Raw genomic sequence first — 25429 nt, 5'->3', positions numbered from 1 at the left:
TGCGGGCTCAATCCCCAGTAGGGGGCGTGCAGGAGGCAGCCAATCAATGATTCTCTATCATCGTTACATTTCTCTCCCTTCCTATCTGAAATCAATAAAAAAAATATATTTTAAAAAATCATTTCTCTTGTATATCCTGCCTGTTTTAAACTCTGAAATCATGGGCAAAACACTAACCTTGATCTGTTTGCTTGTTGGTCTAATTTACATTTACAAAGAGAAACGTTGTGTCGGCTTAGGTGGTTAAGCAGTGAACATTGCCATTATATTTTAATAAAAAGATAAGGTGTCGGTGTCTGTCATGGCCGTGCACTGTCTCAGGCCATGTGCTCTGTGATCAAAGGTATTAAAGTGATCAGAGTTCTCTAGTGTAACAGATATTCCAGAAATGTGTCACTTTTCACTGTCATCTGCCTCTTCCTTCCCCCATCGTTTTTCACTGCAGCCTCTGCCTTTGCTACATAGTCCAGATAGAGGAATGCATATAATAATAATTATATATATAACATTGACAATAATAATAAGCCTAAGGAGATAAGATAAGAAATGGCAAGGTAGTCAAACCTTTTAAATATATTAACCTGAATAATGTTTACCCTCCTTGGCAAAGCATGCTCATTGACAGAAATATTTAAATATATCCCCATTGAGTGTGGATGCTTTTTGTCGCTGTATATCACAGCCATCTTAAATATGTAGGTGAAGCGTGCCACGGAAAAATCTTAGGGGCCACCCCAGTGAACTAGCTCCTTTGCAGACAAATGCTCACTTTAAGACCCTTTGAAGAGCGTGGACACTTGATTCTGGCTGGTGCACACACAGGTTATGTTATTCACACAGCCGCTTCCATGTGTGGTTTTCAAATGACAACCAGCTGCTTTTGTAATCCTGGAATTACTGAGCAGCTATAACATTTTATAGTCTTTAGAAGTGAGTAAATGCTATGTCATGATGGTTTAGTTCCCTTCCCCCCGCAAAAAGATAAAACATGATGATCTATTTGTTTTTCAGAAATAATAGTGTGGTCCTTTTATCCTGTTGTTTTTAGTTGATTTCTAAAGGTGGCTTTCTCTGTATTTAGTTGATATAAATTCTTGCATTTCAGACCTTCATGGAGGAAATGACCAGAAAACAGCCTGATGTGGATAAAGTTACCAAGACCTACAAGAGGAGAGCAGCTGATCCTTCCTCGTTGCAGTCCCACATTCCCGTCTTGGATAAGGGAAGAGCAGGAAGTAAGCTGTGGCAAAGTTCTTTAAAATGAAGATGGTTAAGCAAGGAAGTTGGTTTTCTTTTATTTTGGTTTATTGTTTGAAGTTTTGGAGCAATTGGTGATTCTACATGAGCTCTCTATTGTAAAAGGTTTTCTTGAAAGAATACATGGGCTCAAATTTCATAGCCACCTATTTAAAAATAAAGAAAAAGACACATCCAGGTCACAATATACAAGTTCACTGGCTTGAAGTCTATCTTTTCAATTAGCTAGGAAAACTGAAAAATTTGCAAGAAGAACTGAAATCATCAGCCCCTTTGAATCTTCTCGTTTTGCTTCTGTTATAGAAATAACCTTAGAGTTGAATGGAACAGAAATGGCTGTGACTTGGATAAAGTTCTTGACCTAACTGTTTAGTAGTGACCAGCAGTCTGATAGATTTTTGCCCATGTTCGTATGATTGTAGGCTACCTTGACCCAATGAAGTGACATTAAAAAAATAATAGATAACTTGGAGAAGATTTTTAAGAAGCACAATTTATATCATTTATGTATATATTTCTGAAGGGTGCTATGATAAAAAAAAATGGTTTCAGATCTATTGTAGTTACTGTATTGCACAAGGAAGCAAAGCAACAAAGTGGTTAAGAACTCTGGAGACAGACTCCTTAGCTGTCCTCATCACTCACCAACTGAGAAATGTAACCTTCGACAAGTTACTGAATTCTCTCTCTCTTAGCCTCAGTGTTCTCATCTGTAAAGGGGATAATTATAACCTCATTGGACTGTGGTGAGGATTAAATGAGCTGATTTTCTGAAGTGCTTAGCATACTTTCTGGCATATAGTTAAATGCTCCATAAATATTAGCTATTGATATTCTGATATGTGTAAAGCCCTATAGGAGTTAGGAATTCTGGGCAAATCCCAGATGGACAGCAGCTTCCTATATGACCTTAAGCCATAGTAATTTTTCTAAGCTGCATTTAACTATTTAGTTAGTGAGGAAAATGTGTTGAGACAATTATTCTGTGAAGTTGTAGACATTTGTGAAAAATAGCCAGAAAGGGAGACAACTACAGTGAGGCGGCAAGTTGTGTGTGAGACTATGCCTGGGAAAACACAGTGTCAGTGGGAAACGGACTTGGGTGAAAGCTAGTGTCCTACTTCCACATTGGACTGGAATTGTCCAGTATCTCATTCTGACTCTAATGGATGCCCAGTATCTCTTGCCCTCATTTGCCCTCCCCTGTCCTGCTTTCAGCCTTATTCTCTGCGAAGGGCAACTAGGTTTATGTAACTGATTCTGACTACTCTCACTACCCTGGGAGATTTCTGTTATCATGCCTTAACAAAGAGATGCCTTAACAAAGAGAAGGGTCACAACGTACTTCATTCTCATTGAGATGGCATGAGTTTGAAGCACAAAAATGTCTTAAGCATACATTTATTGAGAGAGCTTTCCAGTACTTAAATGCACCTGCCATTTATATTAGGCATCATCTAAACAGGGTATTTCTAGCTGTGCTACCCAATAATGAAGTTGATTCGGCCTTAGCTAGGAACAAACAAAGGCCAAACCTTATCATATTTCAGAAGGCTGGAAACTGCCGTCCTAACTCCAGTTTTATTTTAACAGGAAAACGCTTCCCAGCCTCCAGCTTATATCCCTCTGGGTCACAGACACAGATCGAAACCAAGAATCCCAGGGTCAACTTACTGGTGAGCAAATGGCAGCAAGTCTGGCTCCTCGCATTGGAAAGGAGGAGGAAGCTCAATGACGCCTTGGACAGACTAGAGGAGGTTAGAACACTCGCACGTACACTCCGCACTATATTGTCATTTCCTCTATTTACGGGGACACATTGCCGACGTCTTGCTTTTTCAACTTTCCTGATAATACTTCAGCAAACTCTTGCTATTTGAGTGTGTGTTTTACTTCTAAAATTAATGCCACAAGTATGTACGTTTTTGTTGTGGGAGCAAATGTGATAGGTGGAACTGGGACTTAGGGAAGCAATAAAGTGAAAAACTAATATGTCTTAACATAATCAGAAACTGACTCAAGGAAAGGTCTCGCCCTGGCTGGGTGGCTCCGTTGGTTGGAGCATCGCCCCCTGCGCCAAAAGGTTGCAGGTTCGATTGCTACGGGAGGCAACTCATCAATGGTGAGGATTTAAAAAAAAAACCCACACAAGCTCTAGCTTGACATATGTTTGCTTGGTGGTATTAACTAGCAAATATAACCATTTATAATTCAGGTATTTTCCTTATAGTCATTCATTGATCTGAGAGTTAGAGTTTCAGATTGTGAAACTGGGACATTGTTAGCAGTCTAGGGGAGTGCCAGTTGCAGAGAGTGAGCTGTGCTGCTGAGCTGGGCCTGCTGTGGCACTGTCAGGAATTTTCAGTGTGACTTTTCTGAGGAGTTTTTATTTTTCCCCGTATTTGTAAAGAAAAGCCAGAATGACCACAGTGACAGTAATGAAGTAAACTCTACAGGAAAAGTGTTTTTCTGTGTGTCCTTTGTAAGGTTATACCTTTCTTTGAAGTGGGAAAGATACCTATAATATCTAGAGGCTCATTAAAAATAACTCTCTTCATAGAAGCAATAGCTTGAGCACAGCATTAACTCCCCCCAAATATCTTCTGCCCTTTTCAGCTGAGGGAATTTGCTAACTTTGATTTTGATATCTGGCGCAAAAAATACATGCGATGGATGAACCACAAGAAATCTCGGGTGATGGACTTCTTCAGGAGAATCGATAAAGACCAGGATGGGAAAATAACCCGACAAGAATTTATTGATGGCATTCTTTCCTCAAGTAAGTCCCAAGAGAAGTGACTGAAATGGGTGTAATTTTTAAAGAAAACAAGCACAGTTTAAAATTGTGGGACCAGTAAACTCGTGTTACCGATAAAGCTTTGCCTTTAAACTTGGCTATGAAGTCACCACTCAAAAAAAAGTGTCTTTGGTGAAATTTATGTCTTTGGAGTCAGACACCCTTAACTAATTGTGTTTCCTCACACACCACTGAAGCTGTGTCCTCATTAGTATAATCCTACATAATAAAAGGGTAATATGCAAATTAACCATTACTCCGCTACATCCACGATTGGGCCTGCGGGAGGCACGGGGGGCAGGACTCGGGGTGGCCGATCGCGCCGGCGGGAGGCGCTCCGATTGGCGGGTGTCCAGAGCCAAGGCCTGGGTCCCAGGTGCCAGAGGAAAACTGGTGTCGGCAGCCAGGTGAAGGAAGGTCTATTGCACGAATCTTCGTGCGACGGGCTTTAATAAAATTTGATTCTTAGATTGTTTGTGTTGCCCGGCATAATGGAAATCAGCAAGCCAGTCTCTCTTCCTTTTCTTTCTGATTGACATTCTGATCTAACATTATCACTAGTAGGAAATTAGAACGCTTTCATATAAACTTCAGAAAGTACACATCATCCTCTTGTTTGATGGTTCAGTCATGTGTATGTGATAGCTCCCGCACTTATTATTAGAAGTCATTCTTAAAGTAAATTCCATATAAATTATTCCGTAAGGAAAGTGGTAGTTGAAACATTTGAAATTTGCAAATATTAAAGTTATCAACCTAGAAAAATAGCAATTTGAAATGATCCACCTTAGTAGTAATTAAAGATAAATTTAGATCATATATATGTATATATAGATAGTGATTTCATTTGTTACTACATAAATCAATTTTTAAAAAGGATTTTAATATATTTTATGACCCTGATAATTTAATCAGCCACATTAAAATTAAAATGTACAACTGAGAATGTCTTAAGGCAGCATTAAGTTACACTACCTACTATTTTCTTTAAAGACAAGTCTTTTTATAAAACGTTATAGTAAGTAGCAGGTCTTATGAAGTTTAATTGGGAATATCATGTGGCTTATACTAAGAGTATCTTAACTATCACTTGTATGTGGAATCTAAATAAGGAGTCCAACTCATAGAAACAGAGAAGAGTGGTTGCCAGGTTCTGGGGGAATGGGACGAGGTTGTTAAAAGGATGCAAACTTTCAGCTGTAAGATGAATAAGGCCTGAGGACCACATGTGTGACATGGTGACTATAGTTGACTAGAGGCCTGGTGCACGAAATTCGTGCATGGAGGGGGGTTGTCCCTCAGCCCAGCCTGTAACCTCTCCAATCTGGGATCCCTCGAGGGATGTCCGACTGCCCGTTTAGGCCCGATCCCAGTGGGACATCCCTCTCACAAGCCAGGACTGCTGGCTCCCAACTGCTTGCCTGCCTGCCTTCCTAATTGCCCCTAACCGCTTCTGCCTGCCAGCCTGATCACCCCCTAACCACTCCGCTGCCAGTCTGTTTGCCCCCAACTTCCCTCCTCTGCTGGCCTGGTCACCCCTAACTGCCCTCTCCTGCAGGATTGATCACCTCCAACTGCCCTCCCTTGCAGGCCTGGTCCTTCTCAACTGCCCTCCCTTGCAGGCCGGGTGCCTCCCAACTGCCCTCTCCTGCTGGCCATCTTGTGATGGCCATCTTGTGTCCACATGGGGGCAGGATCTTTGACCACATGGGGGCAGCGATATTGTGTGTTGCAGTGATGATCAATCTGCATATTACTCTTTTATTAGATAGGATAGAGGCCTGGTACAGGGGTGGGGGCCAGCTGGTTTGCCCTGAAGGGTGTCCCTGATCCGGGTGGGGTTCCCTTGGGGCGTGGGGTGGCCTGAGCGAGGGGCCTATGGTGGTTTGCAGGCTGGCCACGCCCCCTGGCAACCCAAGCTGAGGCCCTGGTATCTGGAATTTATTTTCCTTCTACAATTGAAACTTTGTAGCCTGGAGCAGAGCCAAGCCTGGGGCTCCCTCCGCAGCCAGCAGCCATTTCTGTTGGGGTTATAATTGAAACTTTGTAGCTTAAGTGGGTGGGCCCCGCCAGGGTGTGCGGAAAGCTTTGCTTCCCCTGTTGCCAGGGGCAACCCTGGCCTGCTCTCTCAAGCTCCATTCTGCCGCCATTTCTGTTTGAATTTGTTTACCTTCTATAATTGAAACTTTGTAGCTTGAGTGGAGGCTTAGGCCTGGCAAGGGCAGGCAGAAAGCTTGGCTTCCTCTGTTACCTAGGAAACCTTGCTCTCTGTGGCTGTAGCCATCTTGGTTGGGTTAATTTGCATACTCGCTCTGATTGGATGGTGGGCGTGGCTTGTGGGCATGGCTTGTGGGTGTGTCGGAGGTATGGTCAATTTGCATATTTGTCTATTATTAGGTAGGATAACACTGTATTGTATAATTGAGAGTGGTCCTTAAATGCTCTCTCACACACACATAAAAGATAAATACATACGTGATGTGATAGATATGTTAATTAACCAGATAGAGGAATTCTTTCCCTGATATATACAAATATCAAATGATTACAATGTACATTGTAAATATCTTACAACCTTGTCAAGTAAGTAACACTACTTGCTGTTGTTTTGAAAATATGTAGAGTTCCCTACCAGCCGCCTGGAGATGAGCGCAGTTGCAGACATCTTCGACAGAGACGGCGATGGCTACATCGACTACTATGAATTTGTAGCCGCCCTTCACCCAAATAAGGATGCATATAAACCTGTCACCGATGCTGACAAAATCGAAGATGAGGTACTCACTATCTTTCCATCGCTTGCAGCAACATGACTGCACAGTGTGTTCTGCCAGATCTCTTGCACAATTCATGCAGCCCTTTTACTTATTTCCATGTTTAGTAGTTGGTCAGGGTTTTAAGAATTCATTATGTAATATTAACATTAAAGTGGATATCTCATTATTGTTTTTGGCAGGTGACGAGGGAGGTAGCTAAGTGTAAATGTGCAAAACGATTTCAAGTTGAACAGATTGGAGACAACAAATACAGGGTAAGTTTTCAAAGTCACTTTGTAGTTCTTTTAAAGGATAAAACTCGGAACTTGTTTGTAATTTGATCTGCATTGTTTTCCAGGAGTGCTAATTATTTATTTTTACCTCGTATAAAAATTGAATGGTGTATGACTTTCTAACTCTCATCATTTTAAATTACATAAAAATAGCCTACATTTTTTATATAAGGACATATCTTTAACATGTATAACATGTACATTCCCGTTAAGGAGAAAAATATTTGCAGAAAAACACATTACTTATATTTATATTGCTTCATATGACTTTACTAAAGGCCCGGTGCATGGATTCGTGCACCGGTGGGGTCCCTTGGTGTGGCCTACGGGGATTGGGCCAAAACCGGCAGTCCAACATCCCCCGAGGGATGCAGTAGTGTGCTAAGCAGCAGGCGGCTGGGGAGGAGCCCGAGCCTGGGCCTGGCGCCACATAGCTCCTGCTCATCCCAGCCCCACTGCGCCTGCTACCGCCTCCGCTCAGTTAGGCTCGCTGCTGCTCCACTGCGGTCTCTGCGCACCCGTCTCAGGGCAGTGCTGGTGCGCCCATGACCGAGAAGCAGCTGTGGGCTCATGCCCAGTCATTCCCGATGCCAGTCCCGATCCCGGTCCTAGTCTGGATGGGGGAGGGGCGCACAGGGGGAGTGTCCGTGGGAGAGGCTCACACAGCCGTAGCTGCTCTCACCAGCCATGAGCCCGGCGTCTGGCGCCTGTTGGTCAGCTGAGCGGTGCTCCTGCTGTGGGAGCTCACTGACCACCAAGGGGCAGCTCCTGCATTGAACGTCTTCCCTCTGGTGGTCAGTGCGCGTCATAGCGACCGGTGGAATGGTCGCTTAGGCTTTTATATATGTAGATAACCTATTTTATATGATTACAGGTAAGTTTTCATCTTTCCAGTAATAAAGCTATTCCAAGCCAGAACCACAAAATTAAAAATGTTGTCTAATTTTATAAAATGAAAAAGAGGCAATGTTTTCCACTTGTACGGTAATATTCCCTTTTATTCAGTATCTCGATAACTTGGTTCACCTTCCTCAAAACAATTACTTGAAGACCAATGTGACTTCATCACTCTTTCTCATTTTTGGAACATCTCTGATGTGTAGTAGCTAGATAGAAAATGTGCCAGGTATCCCTAATACAGTATGTTACTTACAAATGAAACACTATTCATGTTTATTTATATATTTATATTTCCACATTGAAAAATATTCATCTGAGTATTTGAATTTTTAGTTTAAAATTTAAACCCAGAGATTTTCAGAAAATTTACATAGGGAATTTTCTGATTATTGGGTTTGAAGTTGGATACCTGCACATCTCTAAACTAGATACTATCTATATCTAGAAGCCCAGAGTGTGAGAGTGTGTGTATTCTAGAGCCATATAGAAAGTTTCCTGTTGAACTAATTATATCTTTCTTCCATTTTTCATTTTTTTTATCAGTTCTTCCTGGGAAATCAGGTATAATTCAGTGGAATGTATTCGCAAGTTCCCAATGATTTTTTTTTAAACTTTAATTCATAGTCATTAAAGCTTGCCATGGCCAATCTTTCCCATGCTGCCCCCCTAGCTACTACATTGTTGGTTGGCGTGGTGGTTCTGTAAATGCTATAAGGGTCCTTGATCCAGGATCCCTTTTTGCCTTGTGTCTCAAATGAGGAGATTACTTTTAAGCAAACCAGATAATGAATTGTGGCTTGGCTGGTTACAGTGTTACAAATGCCATTTTCGGTACCCATTGTTGATACTATTAGCATAGGGTTTATGCCAGCACTCACTGGAACACACATCCCTACATAGCTTCGTTGGTGTTTGCCACTGAGGATGTGTGGTACACAGTAGCTAAGAAGGATCAGCTTCAGGCAGAGACACAAAGACAGGGCATGGAGAGGTCTCAGTGGCACTCAGCCACAAACAATGTGTCATCTCCAGAGCAAATATTGTCCATTTGTCCTAAATCAGTTTAGAACTTTGCATCCTGTGAGTAGAAATGTTAACCCTGGAGGTTTTGAATGTTGTAATTCCTCTTGAGAAAACGTATCTCTTGTCACTTACAAAATCTTAGTCACATTTTACGTCATTTTGACCTCACATTTAAGTCAGTATATAAACTGTGTAGTGGTACTGCACATAAGAATTTTAGAACTAAAGACAAGAACAATCATGTTTTGATTTAAACAAGGAGAATCTTTTTTTTACTATGTGCTTTTGGAAAGAGCTGTGCTTTTTATAGTACCTGACCGTATCATATTAGTTATTACTCTGCCTCACAGTTTTAAGCCCGTATTACATCTTAAACTTCAAATTATCTGTGATCCCCACTTATTCAATCACATAATTGTTTCAAATAGAAATGTGTAGTTAATTTGAATAGAGGTTTTTAAAACTGCTATATGTTATAATACATAAAAATTTACTTTTCTTGTTATTTGGAGTAGCAATTAGCATAGCATCACTTATTTGCAGAAAGGATTAAATACCTCAAAAGGTTTTCTTTCATTGAAAGCACAAAGAACAGCACTAGTCTATTTTTTCTTGTCTCACAATTTGGCTCTTGGGAAAATTAGGGAAATTCTGAAGACAATGTTAGATAATGTCTTCTCAAATTAAAATTTAAAATCATTTGTTTATTAAAATTGAAATTTCATCTGTGTAAAATATTTCAGTTAGTTCCTTAAAACTTTTGTTTTGAATGTAATCCTGAACCAAAAATGTCTGGTCCAATTATCTGGTTACTTAAGGGTAATTTTCTTTCAATCCCCTCCTTTCCCTTTGCTTATCAGCAGCACCAAATTTTTTTCTAACAAAATAAATATATATATTTTTATTTTATTTTTTTACACTTCAATTACATTATAGGAATAGGTTCCATTATGGAAAAGTTAAATCTCAAGGCTTAAAAATGGACTTAGAAATGGCAATATAAAAAGGGTTGATGTAAAGCGCATGAGTTCCTGCCGGTGCATTTTACATGCCTCTGAGGTCCTTCTGAGTTTCAGGGTCTTGAATGGTTGGCTTTGTTTTAGGGTCCACTTCCCGAAACTCAGGGGTTCAGCGTATTGAAGAGTAGCAGATTGTTTCTACTTAAAATTTTCTGTTTGTCCATCATGAGCCCAGGCAAATAGTCAAAGTCACAATTGTATTTTACCTGCCTTACAAAAAAAAAGAAAGCTATTTATGTTTAATTGACTGTTCATTTTGCTATGGTATCTGCGGGGTTGGCAGCCGTGAAATTTAATACGGTGCTTTTTATAAGTTGGATATGAGCCTATTAGAAATGATTTAAAAGTATAAAATTATTTCTCATGGGCTTTCAAAACAAATAAACCTTGTGATCAGAAACTACGTGTAGTCTAGACATTTATTCAGGACTTGCAGAATTTATAGCATATCCAAGTGATTGGAGATCCATGGAAAGGGCAAGACAAAGGTGACTGCTTATTCCACTCGGCAGTTACGGTACAAACAGTTTGAGGAGAAAGCCTTTTAGATTTGAAAGCTGTATCATTAATGTGCCAGTGACTGTTCTAATGTTACAGTAATATAAAATGGCACATTCATCCAGTCTTTAACAAATGGGTTTACCAGATTATTAGCGATGCAGAAATTTTATTTGGCTGTGAAATATTTATTGGTCATGTTCATTTCCTACTTTATCGCCTTATGAGTTTATGAAGATTTCTCCCACAGATTTCAATGGCAAAGTTTTAGTGTAAGAGGAGGTTTTAATGAAGAAGAATCAGAGTTTACTACATCTTCTTTGGAATCATCTTGCTTTGTATAAACCCTGGGCAAGTGGGCCCATGCTTATTTTCATGGCTGTTTAATTTCTAGAAACATTTTTCAATCACCACGTTACTAATGTGTCTGTCATAAGAAAGAAAAATCATTTTTAGAAGAAATCTTCCATATGCTACTTGATAGCCTTTGTTATCTTTTTTCAAACTGTTTCCTTTGGGCTAAATCAGCATGCAGCAGCCTAACGCAGATCATTACAAACCCCTTTTTCTGAGATTTTACTAATCGCTGTGAACTAAGCAAAAAAAGTTGGTTGCTTACGCTACTACAGATCACACACTACCCATTAGTGTAGAATGAGTAGTGACAATTAGAGGGTCTTCTTTCTTCATCTTCACAGTTTGGAGACTCCCAGCAACTGCGACTGGTCCGAATCCTGCGAAGTACCGTGATGGTTCGCGTCGGAGGAGGATGGATGGCACTTGATGAGTTCTTAGTGAAAAACGATCCGTGCAGGGGTAAGGAGATGCCTATGTTGAGATAATAGCACCATAAAAGGATGTCGATTTTGTATTCATTTCTAGCAACAAAAACTTGCCCGGGTATAATTTTGGTCATTTATTTACAATAGTGTTTCACATTGCTCTGTCAGCCTGAAGTTTCCAGAGAACTCCTGGCAGTCATTAAGCCATGTTCTTCCTGTTGCTTTTTGACTTCTCTGGATAAACATGGGATGGAGGCAAGAAATACTAGATTTTCTTTCTGAGACTATCCCATCTGCAATTTTCAAAATGAGCAATTGCACCAACCAGGGGATGATTTCATCTCTTATTCAATAGCAAAGTAGGAGGGAAAGGAAATTGAGGTGATGAATACTGAAGGTACTGGATAGTAGAAGTTTAAAAGTGAAATTTTTTATACAATTAGGAGGAGGTGAGGAAAGCAGTACTTAAAGATTAAAAAAACAAGAACTGATAACCCGACTCTGACTTTGAAGTGGCAGAACATTAAAAATATAGACATAAACTGTAGCTCTCACCATGTCTTCCAGCCTAAGAGCCCTTGATCAGCTTTTAATTTCCCTTATTTTTCAAATCCTCTTGTTAAATTTTGAATCCTTAATTGATTCACCTTCCAGGTGGTCATTTGATTATAATTTCTATAATAAAAATGGACTCACCAGTAGGCCCATTTTTCTTTGAAAAAGACAAAAAGATTTTTGTGCTTTTCTTGAACCCATTTTAATCCCTTTAAACAAACAAGAGCAAATGTTGGTGCCAGCACTATCAGGCTACCAAGTGGGAGGTCATGGTTCCCCCGGTGGGCTCTTGGTTACCGTGCTGCCACTGAAGACACTGGTGTGGTGGGTGAGTTGCTATGTGGTCAGCAGGCCTCTCTGCTGAGGCCACCGTAGGATGATCACACAACCATACCTAGGAGCTCTGCTGTCTGCAAGTCAAACGGTGTAAAATAACACAATTTTCCTTTTTGTTTCATATTTTTTAAAATAATGCAGCCTAAGGTAATGCAGTTCCTTTTATGAAACAGAGATTAGAACATGCAGTGTTCTATTGGGTTGCTTAGGAAAGTTAGCGTGCCTGTGGCAAAGTCTTCTAAATACATTTTTCTTATGGAGTCAAACCTTTGAGTGCTTTTCCTGATGCAACTTTTTCTCCTAAATGTGTGCTAAAGGCCGGACCTGAGCATCCCTTTGCATATTCAACTACTGACTGTACTTTGTTTCTTTTCCTGCTAACAGTATTCTTTAATGTGATTGATCTCCTGTGTCATTTTTTTCTAGTTCATCATCATGGGAGTAAAATGTTACGTTCGGAATCAAACTCTTCAATTACTACTACTCAGCCTACTATAGGTTGGCAACCCCTCTCTTTGCCTCTCCCCTCTTACCTTTTCTCTCTCCCTACTTTTACATTCCTGCTTTAATTATTTGTTTTAAAAATAACACGCTTCACCCATTGCGTATGGCTTACGTCATATCCAACTGAGCTGGTGCTTCCAAACGTAAAGTCTGAACATTTCACACACTTGCAGTGTGTGGCAAGCGTAGGTGTTATGTAAGTGACCAAACACATGCTAACACGCTGCATCGGGTTCTCGTGGAGTGTTCTCCGTGCGCACATGTGTTCGTATGTAGAGTGTGGCATCACTGATGACTTCCCGGATCCCTGGGTCTGGTGTTTGTCATTGCATGTTGGTAAAAGAGAGCTGTTCAAGGCATAGAATAAAAATACTAGCTGCCTCATCCCAGTGAAAAACCTGAAATTTCAGTGTTGTCGTCATGATTAACAAGCCATCTGTCATTCTGTGTAACTCCGTTGTTTGATTAATCCCAAAGTTAAAATGCTGGCATTCTCCTCACCTCAGCAGTACATGCCAAAGGCACAGTCCCTGCTTGACTGCCTTGTCTCCTCAGTGTGCGGAAAGGGTCATGAACCCATGTGGGCATCGGGAGCTGGTGGATTAACAATATTTTAGCATGAGCTTTCCATTTTCATGCTGACTCTTTCTTTGATAGTGGTTATTCTGGCTGGTGTCTAGTGTTAGAATAAACACACCTCTTTCTTTTCTTTCCCCAAACTGACTTGTATCCAAAAGGAATGCATTGTAACGGAATGCATTCGCCTTTTTGTTATGCTGAGTTGGAGTTGGCATGGAAAACGATGTTCTCAAATCCTCAGCGTAATCTGTGGCGCCCGGTGGTCGTTCTTCCCGTAAACGATTGAACGCCTCTTGTTTTCCCTCCTCTTCTGTTCTGTGGGCCTCGTTGTGTGCTACGCGATCCAGCTAAAGGAAGGACGAACATGGAACTTCGGGAGAAGTTCATTTTAGCAGACGGTGCCAGTCAGGGTATGGCTGCTTTCCGACCCCGCGGCCGGAGATCGCGGCCTTCATCGCGTGGAGCTTCACCCAACCGATCGACATCTGTGTCCAGTCCGGCTGGCCAGGCGGCCTCCCCGCAGGTCCATGCCACCAGCACACCCAAGGTAGGACTCGGGTGGGAAATGTTGTCCTTCCCCCCTGCAATCCGTGTCTTGAGTATACTTCTGAATGTTTCAGGACCCTAGAATCTGTGAGCTTTCTCCATTATGTTCCTTCTCACAATACGGCAGATGAAGGATTATTTTTTTTAAGGATTATTATTATTATTTTTAAATACATGCTTTTGCCCTATGGCCCCTATAAGACTGGGCACTGCTTTCGTTACCTTTCAGATTGGTTTTTCTTGGTGAAGTTTCATTCATTTTTTTGGTGTGTATGATTTGCCATCAGATCTTTCCACGTATTTTTAATTATTATTGTTCTTACTGTGAAATGTGAGTCTTTGCTATGAGTATCTCTTTCTGTGGCTTTGTGTTTTACCTGCTATCCTTTACGTTTGATTTGCCATTGTTCCATACAGATCCTCCATCCTTTAACACGCAATTATGGTAAACCATGGTTGACAAACAGCAAAATGTCAACTCCTTGTAAGCCAGCAGAGTGCTCAGACTTTTCCGTGCCATCCGCAGAGGTATCGTAAGGCCCCAGATTCCAGTCTAACAGCCTTTCATTGAAACTGTCACCCACTAACATTGCTTTACCTCTCCCTGAATATATGTAATTTTGATACTGCTATGTCTTTTTTTTTAAAATATATTTTTATTGATTTCAGAGAGGAAGGGAAAGGGAGAGATAGAAACATCAATGATGAGAGAGTATCTTTAATCGGATGCCTCCTGCACGCCCCCTACTGGGGATCGAGCCCGCAACCCAAGCATGTGCCCTTGACTGGAATTGAACCCGGGACCTTCCAGTCCCCAGTCTAATGCTCTATCCAGTGAGCCAAACCAGCTAGGGCACTGCTATGTCTTTTTAATAGACTTGTATAAAATAAATATCAACCCACCAGTTCTTGGAAGACATGAGAGTAAAGGGTTAACAGAAAAGACAGGTTTTAGATTTTGCTCCTTGCATAATGTCAGTTTAACATAGCCACACCTGCAGGTTCTGCACCTTATACTTAATTTTACTTTTCTCTCATGGGAGAGTGAAATACAAGGGATTATATCCAGACTTAAGTAAAGTTTCTTTTAAAGCTGATGGTATGCTTTTGCTTCTAGACGTAAGAAATGCAACCAACCCCCTTTAGGTGAGAGTGAGAGGTGGTGTCATTTGCAAGAGAAATCACTTAACTAAAATAATTTTCATTGAGTGTTCACTGTAGGCGAGGTATTTCTGAATGTCTGTTACACTTATTTCTGCCCAAAAACACTGGGTGGGTGAGACGTAAGAGCAGGAGGTTAGTCATGCAAACAATTATGTGTCATTTTCAAAAGGTACCTATCTTTATTAGACTTCAATGGCTATTATCATTAAGCAAGCTCTAGTTTTTTTTAATATGGCATGATATATGGGGATACGATATTTAGGTGATACAAAATTTTCCAACATTAACACATAGATCCTTTACATTCAAGTGAAAGTCAACCACATATCTTTTAAAGAACTTCTCTGTACAATGACAAACATAGGCACCAAATAAGCACATGTTTGATTAGGAAAAAAAAACCCACAATCATTAAGGGGAGAAAATCCCTAAATAACGTCTTTTGAGTTGAAGGAGGTATTTCAGGTTAAAGGCCAGAATCCAAGTCTGAAAGTGATATGCTGCAATTAGAAAGCCCTTTATGCTTTTCATAACACTTTCTGATCTTATTATTTAATCCTCACATCAGTAAAAAAGCATAGGCAGGGAAACTTTGGTTTTCCTCATGCCTCAGATGGAAATGATGGAAATAACTTTAATGACAGGGGTAGAAATGGGGCAGAAACAACTCATTCTTCAACTCCTCCCCATTCCCCAGCCCCTCCTTTGCACCTCTTCCCCCTAAGTGAGAAGCAGTAGTATTATAACATCTAGAGTTGTCTGTCACTCATGATGGATCTATTGTAGCAAAAACTGAGTCCAGTTCAAGGAACCTCAAGCAACATGTTTACTTTAACTATTTCGAGCTGCTATGTTAGTTCAAAATTTTAAAAAGTAGAGAGTCCCCAAATCAAAGTCTAAGCATGCTAATTTTGACTAAAAGAAAACTGTGTTTTATTTCAAGTAGGCTCATCAGACAAAAACAAAACAAAAAACAGACAGACAAAACAACAGTGTACCTTTATAGAAGGGCTTTAAAGGTAGGGTTTAGAACAATCAATTCAAAACCACCAAGGCATTCTGAGAATAATGCTTTGTGTCTTCCATGGTAATAGATCCTGCCACCTTGAGTGATATGTTTTTTAATTGTGGGTCCTTACTCTCTTATGGATAATTGAGATATCCTTAGTTAGGAATTTAACTAGACCAGAGATGTCAGATCTTGGGCAAATCACTTCCCTACTCAGGCCCTCATTTTTCACATTTGCAAAAAAGTTGTGATTAGATGAGTGGGAAGATAAATTGTGGCTATATGTCTGAAAATATTTTGAAGACTTAAGTATTATATGTATAGAAGTAATATATATATATTCTATAGTTATATATGCATAGAATACATATGTAAAGTATATGTATAGAATATATATGTATGGGTACATGTGTAAATGAATTATAAATATTATGTAAATATTACAGATTTGTAACCCTGATGTATCAAAAGGTCTTACATATGCTTTATTAAGCATTTAAAACTATTTAATAAAGGAACAGTTCATTTTTTTAATGCATACATAATTTGGATTAATTTCTTTCAAATAGCTCCCTTTGAGTTCATCAAGGAATCTAACAGTCCCTACACTACTCAGGAAATTGGTTTATTTATTTATTTATTTATTTAACTTTTGGAGAATTTTCAAAATGTTGTAGTGATCTATAAAAAGTGCAGTTGTTTTAGGCTTATGATAAAATTTCATAGTTATCATTGCTTTAGACAATCTCTGTGAACTCCTATGAGAATTTTAAAAGAATTATCCCAAACGTTGCCTACGTATTTTGTATGTAAGGACCACAGAAGGTCATGGAGCCAGAAAATGAAGTGGCATTTGACCAAGTTCTAAAACGTCACTTTTTTTGCAATTAATTTGTTTAAATGATGGCTATCTCGGCTTTACTTGTTTACTTATTGTTCTATTTCTGTTGGTTTATTTCTGCCTAGTTTCCCCAAAAGCGTTGGCTGTAGCAGAGTATCCAAGCACAATTTTTCAGAGCCCCATCTGCTCTCTGTACCAAGGCAGTCAGCATCGTTTCATTAGTATTTCTTAATTCTGTACTATTTACCGACAGACTCACAGTTTAATTTGTCTTTTATCCCCTTGCCATCATTTGGGGATCTCCATTTTCTTGTTTCTTCTTCAACATGAATTCCTTGTCTTTGGAAGGTTCCCTTTGAATTCAGGGAGGGAATAAGAAATTAGCGGAGACAAGCAAGTGAGAACCCCATGCCTCACTGAAGAGGTCTAGCAGAGGGTTTGCAGCCATCTTTAAAGTGGTGTCGGTGGTGAACTCGAGCCATATTTTGAAATGTGCTTTCACTGATTGAATACAGGGAACACCAATACAAGGAAGCAAGCTTCGACTTCCAGGATATTTATCAGGGAAAGGCTTCCACTCCGGGGACGACAGTGGCTTGATAACAACTGCAGCCGCCAGAGTCCGAACACAGTTTGCTGGTGAGTGTGGTGCATGCCTTTTTTTTTTTTTTTTTTTAATCCTCACCTAAGGATATTTTTTCCATTGATTTTTTTAGAGACAGTGGAAGGGAGGGAGGGAGGATGGAGAGAAAGAAGGAGACAGAGAAAGAAAGAGACAGAGATGAGTGAGAGAGACACATGGATTGGTTGCCTCCCACACATGCCCTGACCAGGGCCTGGAATCGAACCTGCAACTGAGGTATGTGCCCTTGACCTGCATTTGAACCAGAGACACTTCGGTGCACAGGCTGACATACTAACAACTCAGCCCCACCGGCCAGGGCGCATATCTTGCTTTAATGGCTTTTGAAGTATACTCTGAAGATGGAAGTCCCCTGTCCTCATTGGGAAGAAATTATGAATTGATGATGCTGTGTTCTTTTGAAGTGACTTGTAGCCCCAGTCCTCCAACAAAGGTAGGGGATAAATGAGTCATGGGAGTAGGTGACTAGAAAACCCCTTTTGGAAAGTACCAGAGCGAGAGATGAGAACAGAAGAAAAACTACAATGGTATCCTACCCCTCTTAGCTGGAAAGTCTTGGTCCTTCTGTCTGCTTGGAAAAGCTACTGGGCTCTATTTCAGGCGGTTGGAGAAACCCGCCCATACTGGGCCTGACACCAGTGCTTCTCATCTTTCTCACAGAAGAGTGAGCCTAACCCCTGGGGTTCAGTGCTCAGCAAGCCTGAAGTTTCTTTAAAGTTTCAAGTCCTTTCAGTTGCCATGGGCTTTGAATTACTTGTCCTCGGGCCAGACCTGCACCTAAGAGTTTTCTCCGTGTGTGCACTGCACGCATCTGGGTATACACACTACACTTGGGAAAGCACAACCTTACATTACAGCTGTGTTCTTTGTATCTGTTTGTAGTCAGTGGAATCCTCTGTTAAGCCCAGACCTAAATCGTGTTAGTAAATCTAGCTTTGTGTATATTCATCTGCTTAGAGGGAGGCTGCCTACCCTTGTGGGATGGAGAGAACCATGAACCCACAGTATTCTCTGAGTGCCCACAAGGTGTCAAGAGAAATCGCTGAGATTCAAGGTGGCATGAGGTTTCAGGAGTCTCTTGCAGATGGACCCAGTAATAAGGGTGACCCATCTCTGCCCTTTTTCCCCAGATCCCAAGAAGACTCCCAGCCGACCAGGAAGCAGAGCGGGAAGCAAGGCTGGTAGCAGGGCCAGCAGCCGCCGAGGCAGTGATGCGTCAGACTTTGACATTTCAGAAATCCAGTCCGTGTGCTCAGACGTGGAGACTGCCCCCCAAACATACAGACCTTCGCCCCGAGCAAGCTCTCGGCCATCCACAGCCAAGCCTTCTAAAATCCCTACACCCCAGAGGAAGTCACCGGCCAGCAAATTGGACAAATCCTCAAAAAGATAGTGCCATTGGTTCCACCAAGGCCCTTCCTTGAGCATTTATTATTTAAGTTTGAAAGATGTAAAATATGATGTAGAAATTATTGTGAAATATTGCAAGAGGTGAGTTTAAAATTCTGCAGATGGCCTTATTTGTGTATTTGTCTTTTTATTTTATCTGTATAATTTTTTGTCAGATACTCTGGGGTTAAAGTCACATTATATGTGAGGGGAAGGTAGAGTTTAACATGCACTAACATTTCTGCACTGTAACGTCAGGAGCACACACTAAAATCAAATCCCGTACCTGCAGGTAAGTCCACATCCTCTAAAGCCACAGCCCTACCCGGGTAACTGACGTTAAGGATACCTCATGACTTTTTCTTGCTTTTGTGGAAACTCCGAAATGGGGAAAGACACACACAAGGAATCTATTTCAAGATGATGTAAATGTAAACTAAAAGCTGGAGGGCAGAAAGACAGACACATCCACACCCAGTTCTGTAAGTTGTATCTGACAGAGAACTCCCAGGAAGTTACTCTGAAGCCCCTGCGAGAGCTATGATGGTCAGGAACCTTGCACCATTTCTGTGCCATTTCTTCACATGAGGCCAGAGGTGTCCTGGACAGCAGACCTATTATACTGTAAGAATATCATTATAAAGTGCATCCATATAACTGTGAGGTTTTCTTTTGCTTGAGTGGACAGTAGCACTTGTATCATTGAACTCATTTTGTATTAAAGCAATTTTTGCTTGCAGAAAGCTATGAAATAAAACATGTCCCTTAACCACATTGCTATGGAATTAATTTCTTTTTCCCCAGGGAAAAATCCGTGTATTTTTTTATGAGCAATATCAATTTGGAGTGACCAAAAGATACTTAAAAATGGGTTTATTTTGATTTCTCATCTGAAATAATCATGTTCTGGTATTATATCTATATTTAATAAATATATACATTTTAACTTATTATGTATACTCACTATAGAAAGATATTAGTATGCATTTAATAAAACATATTCACTTGAACATATGGAATACCTGATTATTTAAAGTGAATTTTTTCTGTTGTTCAAAATAAAGGTTATATGTATGATGTATTTTACTAATAGTGTTAACAGGCTAAGCTTGGGGATATCAGCGATATATTATAATAACTATATAATAAAATTACATGAACTACTCATTCTACAAATATATTGAATAAGTGCCAACCATCTGATAGCCAGGCAGTGGCCCTGAGTCTACAGGGTTCCTACCCTCTTCTATTCAAGGGGGAAACAGTTAATAAAGAAATAAATCACCAGAACACGTAAGCTGAATACAGGAGATATGTGACAGGGTGACTGATTTAATTACAGTAATATAGTAATATTCTTCTGGCCCGTGTACCTTTAAAAAGCAAATGACAGACTTTTCCTAACTATCAAAATGGTGTCAAATATAATGAGAAGGATGGCAGATTATTACTTTGGGTATGACAGGTCACGACTTTCCCCATAACTCTATAAATTTATTTCAGCAAATGGCCATGGTGGGGTTCAGGTTCAAGGATGTAATATATGTTCCCTGCGTGGCCTTTTTCATGGAGGCAAAGTTGAAGAGTCTGGAATTTCCACAAACAGAAATTAGGTGCCATTTTTAAGTGATAGTAATTCCTTCTTTCTTGAATAGGTCTCAGGTGGGAGCCTTGATGGAAAGGGTAATTCTAACCTAAGAGATCACATGTTGTAATTCCTTCATTTGATTATAAGCATGTCACCCAAGATGGCAGTTGAAATTGTTGTGTGTTTTTTTTGGTGCTTTGCATGGGATCCTATTTCCATTTCAAAGACAAATGTAAGGGAATGATTTTATCTCAGCCTGTTTGAATGCCACCCCTGTTACAGAGCTAGGGGTTTTGATTTTTTTTTTTTTTTTAGTAGTAAAATAATCTTTTGGAGAAAAATAAGTGCTTTAAAAAATATTTCAGAGATGTCTTCGGGACTGCTCCTAGTTAGCAATGGCCCTCAGGGGAACTTTTCAAATATAGATGTCTGATACTTGTTTCCTCTTGAACTAATCCTAGAGCCTCAAGTTTTACTGAAGGCAACAGACAGTCCTCTTCTTATACACATTCCTCCTCTTTTCCTCTTTTTTTTTTTTTTTTTTGGTTTTGTTTCCTTCTTGCCTGCCTGCCTGCCTGCTTTAAAACACACATACACACACACACACAATACAGGACATTGGAATGAATCTCAGCTCTAAATATCTTAATGTAAAGGTTGGTTCTGTTAAGAGATAAACAGGCATACTAAACTTTTTAATAAAGAGTTTGAGAAAAAATTGATTGGAATCAGTAGTACCAAAGTAGATGTGCTTCGGAGCACTCCAACGGGAGCTCAGAGACTTTTGTAAAGAGCTCAGAGACCTCGCTGGTTTAGCTCAGTGGATAGAGCGTCAGCCTGTGGACTGAAGGGTCCCGGGTTCAATTCTAGTCAAGGGCACATGCCCGGGTTGTGGGCTCTATCCTCAGTATGGGACATGCAGGAGGCAGCTGATTAATGATTCTCTCTCATCATTGATGTTTCTATCTCTCCCTCTCCTTTCCTCTCTGAAATCAATACAAAATATATTAAAAATAAAGAAAAGGCAGAGAAGCAAAGCAAGGAAATATGGGTGGGCCACAGCTTAAAGCCTAGTTGGCTGGCTGTGCTTGCTTATCCTTAGTGTTTTGATTTTGCAACCTTGAGGCACTCACAGGCTTAGGTTTGGGTTTGCTTATGTAGGCTGTCCAGTCCGCCATGCCTTAGAGCCACCTCTGTCTAGTAGCCTCCTTATTTAATGAACAGTTCAGGCCACTATGGCCACAATAACAAGATTATCTTCGGTAAGATTAACCTACTTGTCCAGCTTTAAAACAAAATGTTCTTCACCCGAAGCCTGGCACTGACCTCAGTCCGGTTTCCAAGTCGGCCCCTGTCCACCCCCGGACCCCGTCCGACTCTGGCTGGTTTCCGGACCCAGACCGGAAACAGAAATGCCCAGGTTAAGCCGGAGGCTGTACCGCTAAGGCTGCGGAGCCAGGAGCCCACACTGACTCCTCCAGAGGCAGCGCAGGCGAGCAGGAGCCCAGCGCCCCGCAGGTACCGTGCCTGGTTGCGCCTTGACCCCGGGGCAGTCAGCAGCCTCCTTCGCTTTCCTCTTCTGACACCACAACTGTCAAGAGACAAACCGAGGCATATTAAACATTTTAAGAGCTTATTTGAGGCCGTGCTCCCCTGACCTGACTGGCGCTGGAAAGAGGCTTTAGTTGGAGGCTGAAGCAAAGTAAGGAAATGATTGGCCACAGTTGGAAGCCTGGTTGGCTGCTTATGATTGGTTCTCCTTAGAGTTTTGATTTCATAACCTTGAGGCATTTATAGGCTTAGATTTCGGTGTTTCCCCCCCCCCCCCCAGCTACCTCCCCCCCCCCCCCCCACGCCTGTCTAATGGCCTTCTTGTTTAATTAATAGTTCTTAATCCTTAGGGAGGCGAGTTGGATCACAAAGTAGACTTTTTTGTCTTAAAAACAAAACTAATTCTTATGTATTGCTACCTTCCTTTGAAGTAATAGAGCTTCCTCTCTTTGATATCCGTGCAGAAGTAGATGGACCTGGCCAACTCTGGGGTCTGGTTCCTTTTAGGCAAATCTGGGTGGAAGGGCCCTGGTGGGCCCTGGTGGGCCCTGGGGAGATTGACCTGTGAACGTGAAAAGGAGAGTTTAGGAAAAGATCTTGTTTCCTTTTTTTTTTTTTTTTTGGTAATTTTAATACTTGCCATAAATATTTGTTACAAGGAAAATTTTAATGAGTTGCAGTTTTACTTCTTTTTGACAAGGTGCTTTGAAATGCACGTGCTTTATTGTCAAATGTGTGATCTGATACCATCCAAGAGAACATTTGCTCGTGCGCAAGCTATTGTGTGTGTCTGCTGACACTGCCTTAGACTCTACCTTCTATGCCAACGGTCTCCAGACTCCTTGGTGGCATATTTCCCAATAAAAGTTTTTTGAGCAAACACTTCCAATGAATGTATATTAATTTCTTCTGAGTTTCTATTTGCACATGTTTTATCGTGAGTTAGTTTCTCAAGGCTCAGTATAGTCCTGGGGTGAGATTTATCTTTAACAACATTGGTGATGGTGTACAGACATATTTCAAATAGTTTTTGATGCGTTTTTGGCCAAGTTTGTATCACATCTGATGAGATCCACCCTAGCTTAACTCACGATGTGGCTGATGAAGGGCTCGTCCTAGAAGTGTCATCTCTGGCATTTTCTTATTTGTTTCTTGCAGTAAGATCTTAAATCCACATTGTTTTTTTTCTAAATTTTGCTGGGATTCATATAAGCCATATATTGTAAAGATTATTTCATTACAAAGAGATAAAATATGTCATTTCGCCGAGCTTGATATAGATAAACTGCAGCTTTCATATTGAAAGCAAACCAGGAGTTAGGGAGCTGTTGGGATGCCACTCTCTCCTCAGGTCACCTCAGATACTGACCATGAGAGGACGCTGTGGAGGTCACCAATTACAGGCACCAGCGTCAGTCTGTAGTAAATGTCTGTGAAGGTTAATTTCCCCCTCCTCCTTTTAGATGAAAGGTAAATATAAATAGACATCTTATTTCCTTAACTGTTAAATCACTGTTACACACTATTGTCTTCTACCTTTTCTCAGCCATCTTTTTCCACAGGATGGAAGTATGCAATAAAGATTCTTTCCCCTCTGCTCCTAGTTATTCAAGGAGCTACACCTGTGCTAGTGGTTGTAAGTAATCGCAGGCATGCCTCATTTTATTGTGCTTCGCGTCATCATGCCTCATGGGTGTTGCGTTTTCTTCCAAACTGAAGGCAAGACCCTCCGCCACCAAAAAGATCCCGACTTGTTTTATTGTGAGACCCGCTTTACTACAGTGGTCTGGAACTGAACTTGCAATATCTCTGAGGTGTGCCTGTGTAGGCCCGGTCAGCTATTCTCCAAAAATTCAGGGTGGAGGGGGACACATGCCAATATTCCCGAAGCCACAGTTTTCTGGCTCTTGTTACCTCTCGCTTGTGCTTCTATAATGACCATAATGACCACCTGTTTATCTCCTCATTTCCAAAGTCTACTGCAGACATCAATTTTGAGGAATGGAACTCAAGGGGAGAGACATGCCTTTGCCATGAAGGGCTGGAAGAAAGGGTGATTAAGGTGGGACAAGGGAAGTTGAGGAAATTACCCAGCAGTGACTTACTTCTGTCAGCAAAGTAGATGTGGCCTGCTTAGAGTTAAGGAGAAGGTTATAGGCTAAGGTATTTGAGTTGAACAGAGAAGGTTTGAAAGATCTGAGACCTTGGGTTTATAGTTACCCTGATCTACAGGGTGCAGCCTGGTGTAGGAACAGAGAGGACAGGAAGTTCATTAATCTAAAGCTTGGGTTTTTCTAGCCAGGCTTAAAAGAAAGCAAGAGATATGAGCAATGGAAAGAAGCAGAGGGCGAATGATGGGTTGTTACCTCAGAATCAGGGGTTAGGTACTAAGAGGGTTTGGGAGGAGAGCACACTGTGGGAGGGAGTTTGGGTCAGGGTGGTAGGCTAGAGCAATCTGGACGAGCATGCAGGAGCGGATGTGTTACCAAGAGTGACATATTTAGGACATTGTCTAAGGATTGCAAGAATGTGAATTTTCATGGCCTCATCAGTTTGTTAAAAATTAGTCTCAGCTGTTCCAAGTCTTCATTGATTTGTATGGTGCTTATAGCAGAATCTGCATGGAAGAGCAATAGTCATCTCCTAGAGAGGGGGAGAAGGTGGAGGAGCCTGCCTTTCAGCTGGGATTGGTTATGCTTCAAAGCCCCAAATAGGCTGATGTGTGTGTGCGTATGTAAGAAGGCAGGAATCTCAGGATTCCAGAGTATGGAATGTTGATATATACTTAGTAGATCTAGTTGTTGGCATGAGTTAAAAAAATAGATTACCACAAAAACTCCATTTTTGAAAGGAGGACCAACCAGGTAGAAAAACGGACATGGTTAGGTTTTTAATTACTAGTGTAGAACAGTTTGTTTAAAAAATAACCAGTTAGTGAACATATGTTCTGGTCAACAATTTAGTCACATTATACCTGCTTGAGAATTGACGGTGAATTCAGGGAAACAGCAGGTTTGAAGCAATGTCTCAGATGTAAACCATAGACTTTACAGTGCCTATCCAACCATGGGTTACTTTGGGGTTGCTTCTCCCAAGGAATCTTTTGCTTCTTTAGGTACTTGATTATGCCCATACTGATTTTTGTCTTAGTTTGGGTTTTAAAGCTCTTAACATAAATACAGGGTATCCCAAAAATGGTTACATACTTTGAATAATTATTAATTCCAATGGGTTAAATTTGATAGGAAACTTCAGTTGAGCTATTAAAAATGTATGTGTATACTTTTTTTGGGGACAACCTGTTATTTATATACCAGAGGCCCGGTGCATGAGTTTGTACACAGGTGGGGTCCCTCGGCCTAGCCGGTGATCAAGGCCTATTGGGGGGGGGGGCCAGTC

At 40.9% G+C, this 25429-nt stretch overlaps 1 protein-coding gene across 2 annotated transcripts in view; it reads left to right on the top strand.

The window, feature by feature from the left end:
* The window catches only part of DST (dystonin), a 438404-nt gene extending 418503 nt beyond the window's left edge, over nt 1-19901 (top strand). For both annotated transcript variants that reach the window (XM_008161813.3, XM_008161974.3), the window contains 11 exons: nt 1106-1235; nt 2851-3014; nt 3874-4036; nt 6677-6831; nt 7011-7085; nt 8547-8564; nt 11242-11359; nt 13647-13846; nt 14263-14373; nt 17375-17498; nt 18633-19901. In XM_008161813.3, coding sequence (XP_008160035.2) covers nt 1106-1235; nt 2851-3014; nt 3874-4036; nt 6677-6831; nt 7011-7085; nt 8547-8564; nt 11242-11359; nt 13647-13846; nt 14263-14373; nt 17375-17498; nt 18633-18895 — 1521 coding nt within the window. In that variant the 3' untranslated portion in view covers nt 18896-19901. The remainder of the gene's footprint in view (nt 1-1105; nt 1236-2850; nt 3015-3873; nt 4037-6676; nt 6832-7010; nt 7086-8546; nt 8565-11241; nt 11360-13646; nt 13847-14262; nt 14374-17374; nt 17499-18632) is intronic.
* Nucleotides 19902-25429: the final 5528 nt, after the last annotated feature.

The sequence above is a fragment of the Eptesicus fuscus genome, chromosome 10, assembly GCF_027574615.1.
Source record: "Eptesicus fuscus isolate TK198812 chromosome 10, DD_ASM_mEF_20220401, whole genome shotgun sequence".
In the NCBI taxonomy this organism is placed as follows: domain Eukaryota; kingdom Metazoa; phylum Chordata; class Mammalia; order Chiroptera; family Vespertilionidae; genus Eptesicus; species Eptesicus fuscus.
The sequence above is the reverse complement of the archived record's forward strand: the minus strand, read 5'-3'. Positions and strand labels throughout refer to the sequence as shown.